The sequence below is a fragment of the Pelophylax lessonae genome (assembly GCF_965119305.1).
Source record: "Pelophylax lessonae genome assembly, chromosome: 1".
Lineage (NCBI taxonomy): Eukaryota > Metazoa > Chordata > Amphibia > Anura > Ranidae > Pelophylax > Pelophylax lessonae.
This window is the reverse complement of record NC_138768.1, coordinates 614,209,069-614,222,476: the sequence shown is the minus strand read 5'-3', so window position 1 is coordinate 614,222,476 and position 13,408 is coordinate 614,209,069. Positions and strand designations below refer to the sequence as shown.

The 13,408-nt window shown below is 42.6% G+C and overlaps 1 protein-coding gene across 1 annotated transcript in view; it reads left to right on the top strand.

Moving 5' to 3' along the window:
* Positions 1–13,408, top strand: part of ENPEP (glutamyl aminopeptidase) — a 96,433-nt gene that overhangs the window by 60,156 nt on the left and 22,869 nt on the right. Inside the window, exons 11-13 of the mRNA XM_082243343.1 lie at positions 241–320; positions 6,662–6,804; positions 10,393–10,448. Of these exons, the coding sequence (XP_082099469.1) occupies positions 241–320; positions 6,662–6,804; positions 10,393–10,448 (279 nt within the window). The remainder of the gene's footprint in view (positions 1–240; positions 321–6,661; positions 6,805–10,392; positions 10,449–13,408) is intronic.

The window sequence follows — 13,408 nt, the reverse complement described above, 5'->3', positions numbered from 1 at the left end:
TCCTTTAAAGTGAGATCTCAGGTTACTACAGCTTAATGCGCTTTCTACAAATGATTAACCTTAAAAAGGTACATCTAACCTATAAAGACAAATGTAATAAAGATAACAAAATATGTAAATGGCACCTTCAAATTAGCTATCCACTTGATGGTGCGACTGGTTGGTTGCAAGGTCCGGAAAACAAAGAATATGGTAAATTCAATTACAACATAATTTATAGTTCTTTCTGTACAAATTCAGTTACAGGTGGAATATCCCAGTGACATTTTATTCAACCTCCAATGAAAATGTGAAGAATACTTTAATGTACAATATAACAGGTAAATCAGTGAAGAGGTGTTATTTTCATCTTAGAATAGGATTTTTTTTTTTTTTTTACAGGTTACTATTATATGCGAATATATTGAGAAAATGTTTCACTTTTATTGATGTCTGAGATTTTATCTAATTAACTAAATTTTATGTAATGTGATACAGTTAGATTGCGGGGAGCTGCATTCTTAACCACTTCAATACTGGGCACTTTCACCCCCTTCCTGCCCAGGCCAATTTTAAGCTTTCAGTGCTGTTGCACTTTGAATGACAATTGCGCAGTCATGCAACACTGTACACAAACGAAATCATCATCATTTTGTTCACACAACTAGAGCTTTCTTTTGGTGGTATTTAACCACCACTGGGTTTTTTATTTTTGCTAAATAAAGGAAAAAAGATTGAAAAATTCTTTGTTTCTGTTAGACAATTTCTGTTATAAAATTTTGCTATAAAATTTTGCTAATAAATAATAAATTTAGCCCAAAATCTATTCTGCTACATTTCTTTGGTGAAAAGAACCCAAATCAGTGTATATATTTTAGTCTGTAGGAAAGTTATAGAGTCCACAAACTATGGTATATACAGTATCTGAAAATTGTTCAGTCTTGATGGACTACCTAATTTCTCGAGGCCCTAAAATGCCAGGACAGTAGAAATACCTCCTAAATTATCTATTTTTGGAAAGTAGACAGTCCAAGCTATTTAGTAGGAGGCATGGTGGGTTTTTTGTCCTTTTTTTGGAAAAGACATTAAAAAAAAAAAATATTGCAATTTTTGTCACCAGTGTAGTACAGTGTCATCATACACCTGGTGTAGCAGTGATCAGGGACACTGACTGTGACAGTATGTTAAAAAAAAAAAAGAGAAGAGGTTTTTTTATTGTATTCGTTTGTTTTTTTACTATTTTGTTTTTAACACACTCTGACCAGAGCAATATTATGGTACCATGGTTACATATATGTTTGCTTATAGCAGTAAATTATATTTACTGAATAAAACTGAATCATTCAGTTTGTTTTGTTGTGATTCGCTGTGATTGGTAAAAGCTAATCACATGGTACAGATGGGCTCTGATTGGCCCTGTCTGTACCATGTGATCAAACTGACCAATCATAGCCAGCAACACAATTGTACAGTGGATGGCATGAAATGAAACCATCCAGTGTGCAAAACTGTCATGTGACCTGCTGGGATTAGTCACAGTGAGCCGGTACACTGATCAGCATCGCCGCTAAAAGATCACCACGCTGCGTGGCCCCCGATGTCAGGACTGCCTTGTCAGCAGGGATGTGGCGGCATTTATATCCCTGCACATCAGGGAATAAAAACCAACACATCTCTTAGTGAAAGCACCTCACAGTACGCACATAAACACTGGTTAGGCACACATTTAACCCTTTCATCACCCTAGATGTTTAACCCCTTCCCAGTCAGTGTCATTAGTACAGTGACAGCGTTTATTTTAGCACTGATCTTGGTGTCACTGGTTCCCACAAAGGGTCAGTTAGAATCAGATTGCCCACCATACTAATTGCAGTCCAGCTATAAGTCGCTGATCGCCACCATTACTAGTATAAAATAAATAAAAATTTCAGTAGATATATATATATATATATATATATATATATATATACTGTATATATATATATTTATGTATTTATTTATTACACACACACCATAGTTTGTAGACACTATAACTTTAGCCCAATCAAATGCGCTTCATGGGATATTTTTTAACAAAAATATGTAGCATAATACATATTAGTCTAAATTTATGAAGCTATTTGATTTTTACAAAATTTTACTGGATATGTTTTAAAGCAGAAAGCAAAAAAATACTGTTTTTTTTTTTTTTTTTACAAAATTCTCGTTCTTTTTTCATTTATAGCGCAAAACATAAAAAACCCAGTGGTGATTAAATACCACCAAAAGAAAGCTCTATTTGTGTGAAAAAAAAAAAATAAATCAGCGTTGATTGACAGCGCAATGGTCAGATAAATTAACGCAGTGCCAAATGGCAAAAAATGGACTGGTCATGAAGGGGGTAAATCTTGCGAAGGTCAAGTGGTTATGCACCTGTACTGTTTTCTTTCATTATATTGTGTCCTTTGTAACTTGTTGACAGTGTTTTGGGAGCAGGAAATAAGATATATTTCACACACCTATTAGGACACCATGGCAAAAGCAGTGCCTAGCACAAAATAAAACCACACTAAAGTGATCCTGTTGCCACAAAAAAAAAAAGTAAAAAAGCCCCCAGTACCAGAAGACTATTTTCATCTACTTGAATAGCTCCAGGCACTGCTGCTACCCAACACCTCCAGGTGTGTCCGATAGTGTGTTTCCCTTGCTGGGTGCTGTGGTTCCTCTCACCTCCTGCCAGAGAGGTTATGCTGACCACTCTATGTTTGTACAAAAGTACAGAAAAGTCAGAACATTCCTTCTTGCTATCATTGAGTCAGCTAATTTTGTTCGAAAGCCCCTAACATTTTGTCTAGACCTGCTATTTAAATGGAATCCCAGATGTGTTAAACATGTTTCATTGCAATATATACAGTCAGGGCCGCTGATTGGGGGGGGGGGGCACTGGTCCTCTTGTAGGGGGCCCAAGCACACAGGGGGGCCCACACAGGGAGGGGGATTCATGAACAACATTTACAGAAATCTTCCTCCAGCAGCTGAAAGCTGATCTCTCTCCCTCTCCCTGCTTCCAGCTTTTATCTGCTGAGAAAGAGAAAGTTGTCCCTCACTAATCCCCCTCCCTGTGTGCCCCCCTCCCAGCCCTGGCTCTAATGTTAGCTCTGCTCCTGAGTTTGTTCTCTCTGTAACTTTATTTCTCTCCCTGCAGTTCTTCCTATACTGCTTGACCCAGCCTGTATATTTTTTTCATCTCTCTCCCCCATTGCTCTGTCTTCCTGACACAGTTACAGCTGATCAGCTGCATTCCCATGGGGTGAAGAATTTACTTTTGCACCGGTTCTATAGCTGCCTGTTATCTTGTCCCAGTGCAGTTTAGTGTGCTTTATGTAGCTGGGCTTCCCACTCCTCTCCCCCAGACTGCTTCCTGACCTATGCAACTTTGCTTCTTCTCCCCTTCAAGGTCAGTTCCCTCTGAATATCCATGTATCAACTCCTTCTATTTAACCATTTACTAACTGATCTAGCAGCAGTAAACTTAAATTTTCATCTTGTATCTACAGGTAAGCCTATAGAAGGGCTTAAATGTAAGTACAGTGAATATCTCCTAATTGCAGCAGCCAGTGATAGCACCAGCGCATGTGCACTGCTCTCCCAATGGATGACATACTATCCATTGAGAGAGCTGTGCTGTAACCATAACACCCGCACACATGTGAGTGAGTTACATCACCGCACTTTGGCCAAACGACTGAAGATGGAATCCCTCTTAGTAGTGACAGCACGCTACTGAAGAGAGCTGTTGGCTCATTCCCACAGGTACTCTGGCTGTGTGAAGGAGAGGTTTGGGCTGGAGCCACCTGTCATTCTATGGGGATGCAGATGCCTGTACCATGGGCATTCACAGAACTTTTTTCGGAGTGGGGGGGGGCGTAATTTTAAGGTCATCCCTGCTCCACCCCTTTTTGACAATGTCATGAAGGGGAGGGGCTTTGTCATCACATAAAGCGCAAGCATCCAAAGGTTTGAGTGAGCCATGTTTATCACAACTCAATCATTCCCCCTTATGTTACAAAAGCACTGCCACCATGGTATGTGGTACGGCAGTGGCAACTGAGGGTTTTACACACTCCCAGTGGATAAAGTCATTGGGCATGTGTGTAAAACCCCCTGGCACCACTGTTGTACTATGTATGACAGTGTCAGTGCCTTTGCAGCATAAAGGGGAGTGGTTGCGGTTGGGTGGTGGTAAACATGGCTCAGCCATGCATTTTTACTGCCCTGAAAACATAAATGAAAAGGCCTAAAAGAAAGCATCTCACTTACTGTGTAAAAACCTGACAAGTCAAGTGTTGCCTGTCATATGGAAAGAATCCATTAGCAGTGTAGCCACCAGATCACTTTCACACACCCCTGTTAGTGCCGGCCACCTCCCCCCCACACACACACACACGTGCACCGGTCCTCAGCCATGTTTCTTGGGCTTCATGCACCCATTGGCAGACCTGGGACTGACATGGCAGGTACCAACAGGTGGAGGGAAGGGAGATCAGCGAACACCAGTTTGCTGATCTCCCCTTACTGTTTGATGACAAATCGCCAAAAGTAGTACAGAAACTTTTGGGAATCGGGGCGGCGCCGCAAAGTCGGTGTGGCACCGATTCGGCCGATTCCATTGCTGGCAATTGGCTCCAAATTGACATGTGATTTGACATATCAAATCAGACCAATGAGAATGTAGGCAGAGGCCTGGCTGGGACAGCAAATGTGCAGGTGCAGCGTTGAGAGCTGACAAGCAAAGTCTCCCCTCCTGCATAAGCACCAATATCCCTGGGATTAATTCCTTCAAATCAAAAATCCATGTCATGTGTGTGCCCCAGCCCTACCACTGGCCTCTGCCCCTGTACTCCAGTGCTGCCTCTGGCCTGGTGCAGCATAACCCAATAATATTAACATCCTTCCTTCCCTTGAATCCCTTCAAATCTACATCCTGCTCCACTGCCCCTGACTGTGTCTTATCATGCCATTAGCAGATCAATTAGTTCTTCTGATGACTCAGTTTTCACGGTCACCGCCGCTGGTGTGTCCTGACTCTCTCCTCGGCGAGCAGGGAATCCTTGGTCCAGCCCACCCCTGCAGCTGTCCGAAGGAGAGAGGACAGGGAGAGCAGGGAGCTGGCAGCGATCGGCACACAGAGGTTGACATTCCAGGCATTCCAGGGGGAGACACTCGCCCCCCCCCTTGCCCCCCCCCATGCTGACGCCCATGGCCTGTATGAACACAGCCGCAGGCCCTACTTGGACAGGTGTGCAGGTGAGCGGTCCCCAAATGCACACTGTGTTCGGGCCGTACACCTGCATCCACATGCCTGTTAAATTAGGACCTGCAGCTGTATTCGTACATCTCCAGGTGGCTCAAGCCACATAAATGAACCACTGATTCACACTGTACAGACCACAGCACCCATCTCATTCACACACACACAGATTTATTTGTTAACTCAGTTTCATCTTTTAGATTTAGTAGGAATTCTGTGAGTTATGTTGTATTTGTGTCTGCTAATAATGACTTTATTGCATTTTTATTGAAATATAGCTTTAATATTTTCTTGGGGTGGGGCCTGTCAGGTAGTCTGTACGGGGGCCCTGTGATTTCTAATAGCAGTCCTGTATACAGTATAAAATTTTCTCATAGGAAAAGCTGGCCTTATTTAAAGGCCAAGTTCACCTGTTGTAAAAAAAAAAAAAAAATTAATACTTGCGTATGATTTTGAAAAGTAAAAATATGCGCATTTATAATTTTTTTTACACTGCAGCCTGAAAAGCATTGCACCAGTGATCAGTAGATCGTGGGTGCAATGTAAGTCTCCTGTAGACAGATTTCTGCCCATACCTCCTGTATAGGTAGACAGTTACAGACGTGCAGGAAGAGTCAAGGAACTACACAAGTGCTCATCAGCGCCCTCGCAGTTCATTGAGAATTACAAGCCATCTGCTGCGGAGGAAGATGGGACGTGTAGTTCATTCATTCACAGATCTATGTCAATGCATGGTGCAGCTTTAAATTGTGGCAGTGGATAAGGGCATCCCCCACCCACTGTCACATTGGGAATCGAAGGGTGCTCCAAAGTAACATGTTACACCCAAAATATGGGTGTAACATGTTACAAAGGTGAACTAAACCTTTAAAGCTAGCCATACACTGAAATTCAGCCAATCCAGCAGGGAACAGGGAACACATGTTCCAATAATGATTTATTTCAACCATAAGATACTATTGTGGCTTGTCATATTCCAACCATGGCTGAATGTTTTTTTTTTAAGATAGTAAAACAATCTCTGCAAAGCCCATAGCTGTTGAACACAGCCCTCTGGAGGGCAGTTTGTTTAGGCAGATAGGACGTGACGGAAAAAAGGGGCCTGTATGTCATATGTAGAAGAATATGTGGCCTTTACAAGTGAGATTAATGTCATGTATTTATTTATTTTAGCTGATTTGATAGGCAGAGATACAGTATTATAGCTTTAACAAGATAATCCTGTCTGGTTTTAAATATTAACACTGTGGGATTTTTTTGCCGTGAAGGTGGATAAGGGTTGATTATAATAAATATTGATTATTGTATATACTATGCATTTGTCCCCTATTATAGTGTTAAGTCTAGTATATTATCATAAATACCGTACTGACATACAATTTTGTATTCTAGATGCATCCATAACTTTAACCCCATTTAACAACAGTAATGCACAGTTCTTCAAAATAAACAATAAGCATTTTGGATATTTCCGAGTAAATTATGAAATTCAAACTTGGCAGAACCTAGCCGCACTGTTAGAGAGTAGCCATAAGGTAGGTTACATGATCTCTAGTTGGATTTTAACAATGTGTTATGAATTGTTATTTGGTATGCATATTGACATTTATATTGTGGAAGGATATTCTCATATTTTGTTTAATTATTTCTATGCCTTTTAAAATGCAGTAATTATGTAGAGCAAGCATGCCAAAGCTAGGCTTTTTTGAGTTACTTGTGGCTCTCTCACTCCTCTGTCTTTAAACTGTTCTTTAGTTGATAAGGGCTACACTTCCTTACATAATTTTGCAGCTGAATATTCTACTAAAGGTTTTAGGCCTGGTTCACACTTGTGCTGGTGGTTCCCGCTGCAGGTCCGCACCTGTTCCTTCAGCCGCAACCACCCACACAGAAAAATGCAGGAGATGCATGCAGGTGCTATTAATCCCAATGGCACCTATATGCACAGGAAATTGCAGCAGCTGCTTCCCATACTGGTAACTGCACTGCACTTGCAGTTTCCATGCGGGCTGCAATTTAAAAGATGGAGCAGGGACCTTTTCCTTGCATTTTCAAATAGAAGGGCTGCCGCAGAGCTGCAGGAAAATGCGTAGATGATCAGCTGATAAAGGCTACATTTCCTTATGTAGCCGGGACCAGACTACCATATTCTGAAAGTGCAGACTCACCTTCTGTTCCTTTGGATTGTCTTTGCGATATTATGACGATTTAATCCTGAAACCAACACTAGAGGGATGCAGAGGCTGGGAGAATGGCTTTGTGGGAACTGTAGTCTTCTGTAAAGTGATGACTGAGGCTGGATTGTTTAAGAACTATCTTTCCCAGCAAGTTCTGGAACAGTGGAGCATCTTGGGAGAGGTTATAAAGGTATCGGCTAAACAGGCTTGGGGCCTCTTGCTTCCTGGAACCCATGTGCACATCGGTCTGCCGCGCAGAGAGTGAGACAGCAGATTGCGGCCTACCACACCCCACCGGATCCGTCTGCAGACTCAGCCGCGGCGGAAACGGATGTCCATCGCAGTATTGCAGACATCCTTGCAGCATCGCTGATCGGGTGGAGTTGGTGGAACGCCCTGAGATAGCAGAGCACAGCCATCTTGAGGCCACAGAGCATGGAGGATTGCATAGCTTCTTTCCCCAGGACCCTCATTGATAGACATCAGGATTTGGTGAGAGGGCAACTGCTCAGAGTTCAGACCACACTGGTCACAGTTCTCTTTTACATTGCATACTGACACTTTGCAACTGAATCAGTTACCAAATCTCTTAGGATTATAATCAGCTATCCTGCATTTCTTGCTATACACCAAGTCATACTGGGAACTGTTATTACTATTACACGAGCTCCAACTGCCGGTGAAGACTTTAGCAAGCCTTGCAAGTGGGACATTATTATACTGTTGCTCTTAAAGGGGACACATTACTGGTATCTAGACTACCCTATCTCTCATTAGGATACAGGTGATATAGGCTGGCCTGGGGTTCCCCTTTAGCTTGAGTGATAATATACAGCTATTTGTTTACATGCTTATGCTCAGATTGTGTTCATTTATATTATTTGGTGGTATTACAACCCATTTTCTCACTTTCTTTTTGATGTCAGTTCAACTGAACCCTGGAGGTTTATCCAGGGTCTAGTTGACTAAAACTATTTTACAAGTTTATCTTTTAGGTAAAGTTAAATCTCATTTATACTGTGTCAGTGTATTACTTAAAGATATAGATATAGATAGATATATATATCTATCTATATCTATACACACACCATGTCTGAACCTAGAGTGTCAGGAGGGCTGGACGGTTTAGAGGGTCAAAGCAGTGCAGAAGAACATACACTTTGCAACCCCCAAAGGGGTAGTGCTACACTTACATAATTTTGCAGCTGAATACTCTACCAAAGGTTTTAGGCCTGGTTCAGACTTGTGTGAGTGCTTCCCACTGTGGGTCAACACTTGCTGCCGCAGCTGCAACCACCCGCACAGAAAAATTTAGGAGATGTATGCACTGGAAGTGGCAGCAGCTGCTTCCTGCACTGGTAACAACACTCAAATGAATGGGCTGCCGCAGAGCTGCCAAAGTGTGAACCAGGCCTTACGGCATCTTTTTCTGCAAGGATTTAACCAGTATGCTTTATTCTTTTTCTGGAGTAAAAGCCTAAATGAAATCATGGAAATAAATATGCAATCAGATCAAGATTGTACTAACAATTAACATTTTCATACTCCTCCCTCCACTCTCTTGTTACAGCAGTTGTGCAGAATGTCTTAATGTTATTGTTTCGTCTAATAGGTACTAGAGTTAAACCTAATGCCCTCAGTAATCAGCTGTTACTAACAGAACTGGTGTGATAATCCCCCTAATTTTACAATAAAAATCTGCGTGAGGACAATTGTAATGTTTGGCATAAATCTTATTCAGCTCTGCCAGCATAGAGCACTGAAGTGGAAGGGCAGGGAGCTGCACTTCCAAGCGAAATAAGTTACAAATCATATCATGTGGGGGGGGGGGGGGGGTACTGAATTCTAAAGAGATGAAAATCCATAAGGCTTCAATTTGGCTTTCTGTAGGTGTGGTTCTAAGTAGACCTAATATAGCCCTTTGAAGGCTGCTTGAACTCATCTTGGTCCACAATTGTATTTGCATATGACATGCTTGATCTCCGTGTCACCATTAAAGCAACATTAAACCTTTGTTTATTAAAATAACAAACATGTTATTCTTTACCTGCTCTGTGTAATGGTTTACACAGAGCAGCTCCAAGCCTCCTTTTCTGGGGCCCCCTGCCGGTGCTCCAGGCCCCTCCACTTTGGCAAGTGCCCCCATGTAGTGTCCCTATTGACACAGACCAGGCGACTCAGCACCGACCCCAGCAGCCCCCCCCCCAACCCCCCTCCGCCACAGCATTTCATTGACATCAGCAGGAGCCAGCTCCCACTGCTATCAATCTGCCCAATGAGGAAGGAGACATGCACGTTGCTGGATCTGATCAGGATCAGGTAAGAATAAGGGGGGGCTGGGAGGATCCTGCAGCAAAGAAGGTTTTTTTACTTGAATGCATAGAATGCTTTAAAGCAATGTTAGTGTGTCTTGTTTTTTTTTTTTTAATATCAAACATGTCATACTTACTTGCTTTACCTGCTTTGTGCAGTGGTTTTGCACAGAGCAGCCCGTATCCTCCTCTTCTCGGATCCCATGCTGGTGCTCCTGGCTCCTCCCTCCTGCCGGTGCCCCCACAGAAAGTAGCTTGCTGTGGGGGCACCCAAGCAGGCGTGCTCCCTAGCCGCGGCTCTGTTTCTCTATTCACACACGTAGCCACGCTCCCATTCCATCTCCTGATTGGATTTTGACAGCAGCAGGAGCCAGTGAGCCAATCTGTAGTGAGAGTCCCCGGAAAGGCAAGGCTCTCCTGGACATCACTGGATCTAGGGGATGATCAGGTAAGTATTGGGGGTGGGGGTGTCTGCTGCACACGGAAGAAGATTTTTTTTTACCTTCTTGCATAGAATGCATGAAGGTAAAAAAACCTTGTACCTTGAGGCTTTAGAACCACTTTATGAGTGAGTGCGTTTTTGCTTTACTGAAACTTTCCCTTTTGATTTGCTAAATGCTTGTTTTTGTTTTAGGACTTGAGTGCTGGAGACCGAGCTGGATTAATTGATGATGTCTTTGCCTTAGCAAGGTGATTTTGTAGCTGAACTTTATTCCTTTATCTCCTGATTTTTTTATTTATTTATTTTTTAAGCATGGAAAAAGGTTCTATCATTGATTCTCCAATCAAATATAACACAGCACTGAAATGTATCTCTTGTCAAATGAGTAGTCTACTGGTTTAGACATTAAACTTATTTATCCATGTAGCTCCAAAACTAACTATAGATAATACATATTTTACAGAATTCAGTTATGATAATATTTTAGCATGTAGTATTCATCACAAAAGCCTGTTACATGAAACCTCACCGTACTGGTTGATGCAAACAAATGTTTTAACTACCAAAGTCAATGTTTAGATAAAAGCCCCAGAGAGTCACAGTGACAGATTACCTTCACAATTGCATGTCAGAAGTTACAAAGTACAGATTCCCCCACAGTACTGGAATTTCTTTTCAGAATTGTGATAATTATTCACAGGAATAGGATACCAGTCTGCTTGTGAATGTCTATTGTATAGGGTTATCAATAAAATGATAACTGTGTGACAGCCAGTCAGACCAGCCAAGTGGCTGCCAGAATAACCACACCAGTGACCCTTTTTGCTAGTAAAATTCAGTAGTGAGACAACTGTTCTGGTTGGCAACGTAAAGCGGTATTAGACCCAAAGCCAAAAATGTAGCTTACCAATAAATAAATGTGGTGGCTGCATTTGTTTTCTTTTGGTCTTTAGTCTTTTTTAATTTTATTTTCACCTGGTGATCTGGCCAGTAATACACCTCCTGAATTACAATACCCCCATTCTGGATGAAGGAGAATAGAGATCTTTGGACAGCAGCACTGTTAATCTAGAGGGAGAGGAGTGTTAGATGTACTATCAGATTTAGATACACTAACAAATTGAAGTTAAACTTCAGATAACACTTTATAGGCAGTTACAGCAACCCTGTTTTTTTTTTACCTTTTGGTCTGTGTGTCCATTCACAGAGGCTCGACGCCCCCTCTCTCTCCTCATTGGCTCACTGACTTTGATTGACAGCAGCAGGGACAAATGGTTCCTGCTGCTGTCTCAGCCAATGAGGAGTCCCGGACAACCGAGGCTCTCGAACAACATCACTGGATCAAGATGGGGCTCAGGTAAGTATTAGTGGGGCTGCTGCACACAGAAGATTTTTTATCTTAATGCATAGGTGCATAGGTGTGAACCCATGAGATATTTTAAGGGTCTGTAATATATATATATATTTAGATGCACAATAAAGAACAAGAAATCATACCCAATCATGTGCAAAGAAAATTTAAAAAAAATAGGATGTTTGCTTTCACGTGACTGGATTCTGCACGTCAGAGGAGCTATATCTCATTCATTAAGTTAAAAGAAAATTCCCCTCCAAAACGAAAATACCCATGCAAATTGAAAATACCCCTGCAAAGTGAACAGTCTATTCTTTACTGGCAGAAGTAGAGAATAATCGATGAATGCAGACTGGCAGGCACAGACTGACATACAGCACCTGGGTAAAGTTAGCAGTAGTGCAGCAGTGGCTGGGACTTTCTATGACAATAGGTAGGACTTCAAATATTTCCAACACTCAATATTTCTTTAGCTTAGAAAAGAGTGGGAAATAATTAAAACCCTTGTCAAGTTTTTCTGTCTTTGTCTCAATAAAGACAAACTTAAGGAGGTATTTTAAAAAATAAAATCTGCAGCCACCATTACTGTAGGCACTTACCAGCCCATGAAGTTCAGCACTGTCTTCCTGCAGAAGATTCTTCTCACTTCTGCTGGATCCCCCACACCACCAACTTGAATTTGTGAGCCGGCTGTGACTTCCTTATGAATCACAGCTGCCTCCCCACAGCGCATGAGCAAGATCGAGTGGTGCATGGAAACTGGTCTTACAGCCTCCTAGGATATGTGATATATCTGTATATCAGTGATGGAACTACCATGGTCACAAAGGTCGTACTTGCAACTGGGCCCTGGCATTCTACAACAGTGGGGGGGGGTGGGGGGGGCTCCATTGTGGTACAGTAAGACTTGGCTCACACTGCTGTTACCCCAAAGTCATGCAACTTCCTTGTGACTTGCTTGAAATTTCCTTGTGACTTGCTTATAACTTTTGTGATTTAACATTGCAGTTGGTGCCACTCAAAGTCACAGAAAAGTTGTTCAGGAACCTTTTTTGTCACTGCAACTTAAGTCACATTGATTAAGAAAGCACTGATTGAAATTAATATGTGTTTTGACCTGTCATGACTTTGTGTCGCAGTGTGTACCGGGACTTATAATGGCCCCTGTGACGGGTGTAAATAGCCCTGGGCTTGGAGGGAAGGGCCCCAGGACCAGAGGAAAGGGCCCTAGCACCAATGGGAAGGGCCCCAGGACCAAAAGAAAGGGCCCTGTGGTTAGGGGGGGCTTTCGTGATTTCTTGTACCGGGGCCCTGAGGGTTCTAGCTACACCTCTGCCATATACACATATCCATACATAGCCCCAAGAGTAGCCATGGCACTATATAATTAAGGTAAATGCCCAGGTGACTCACAAAGAAATGCATACAAATCCAAAACTGGTCTAAGAGGCACTCACGGGTCAGCATAGGAGATATAGTGTATTACCAAAAGTATTAGGACACCTACTGTCACGTACATGGTTGGTGAGCCCAACGTGTGGAGGAAGGCCTCTCGTACAGCTCTGGCTTGAGGGCCACTGGTGGTGAGACAGTAGCCACTGGAGCACGGCGGGGTAAGAGCGCCTATGATAGTCCAGTAGTCTGTGCAGGTAGATGAAACAGCAGGCAGACGTGTCGGCAGGATAGCTGGGAGCAGGCAGACTGGCTTGGCTGATGACAGACTGTGGATGCACAGCAGGAAGCAGGTGCCAGAAGACGCTGGACTGAAGCTGTAGTAGGCTTTAAGAGCTGGAAGCAGGGTCAGACGAGCCAGATTGGTAACAGGCAGACAGATCAAGCATATAGGGCAAACAG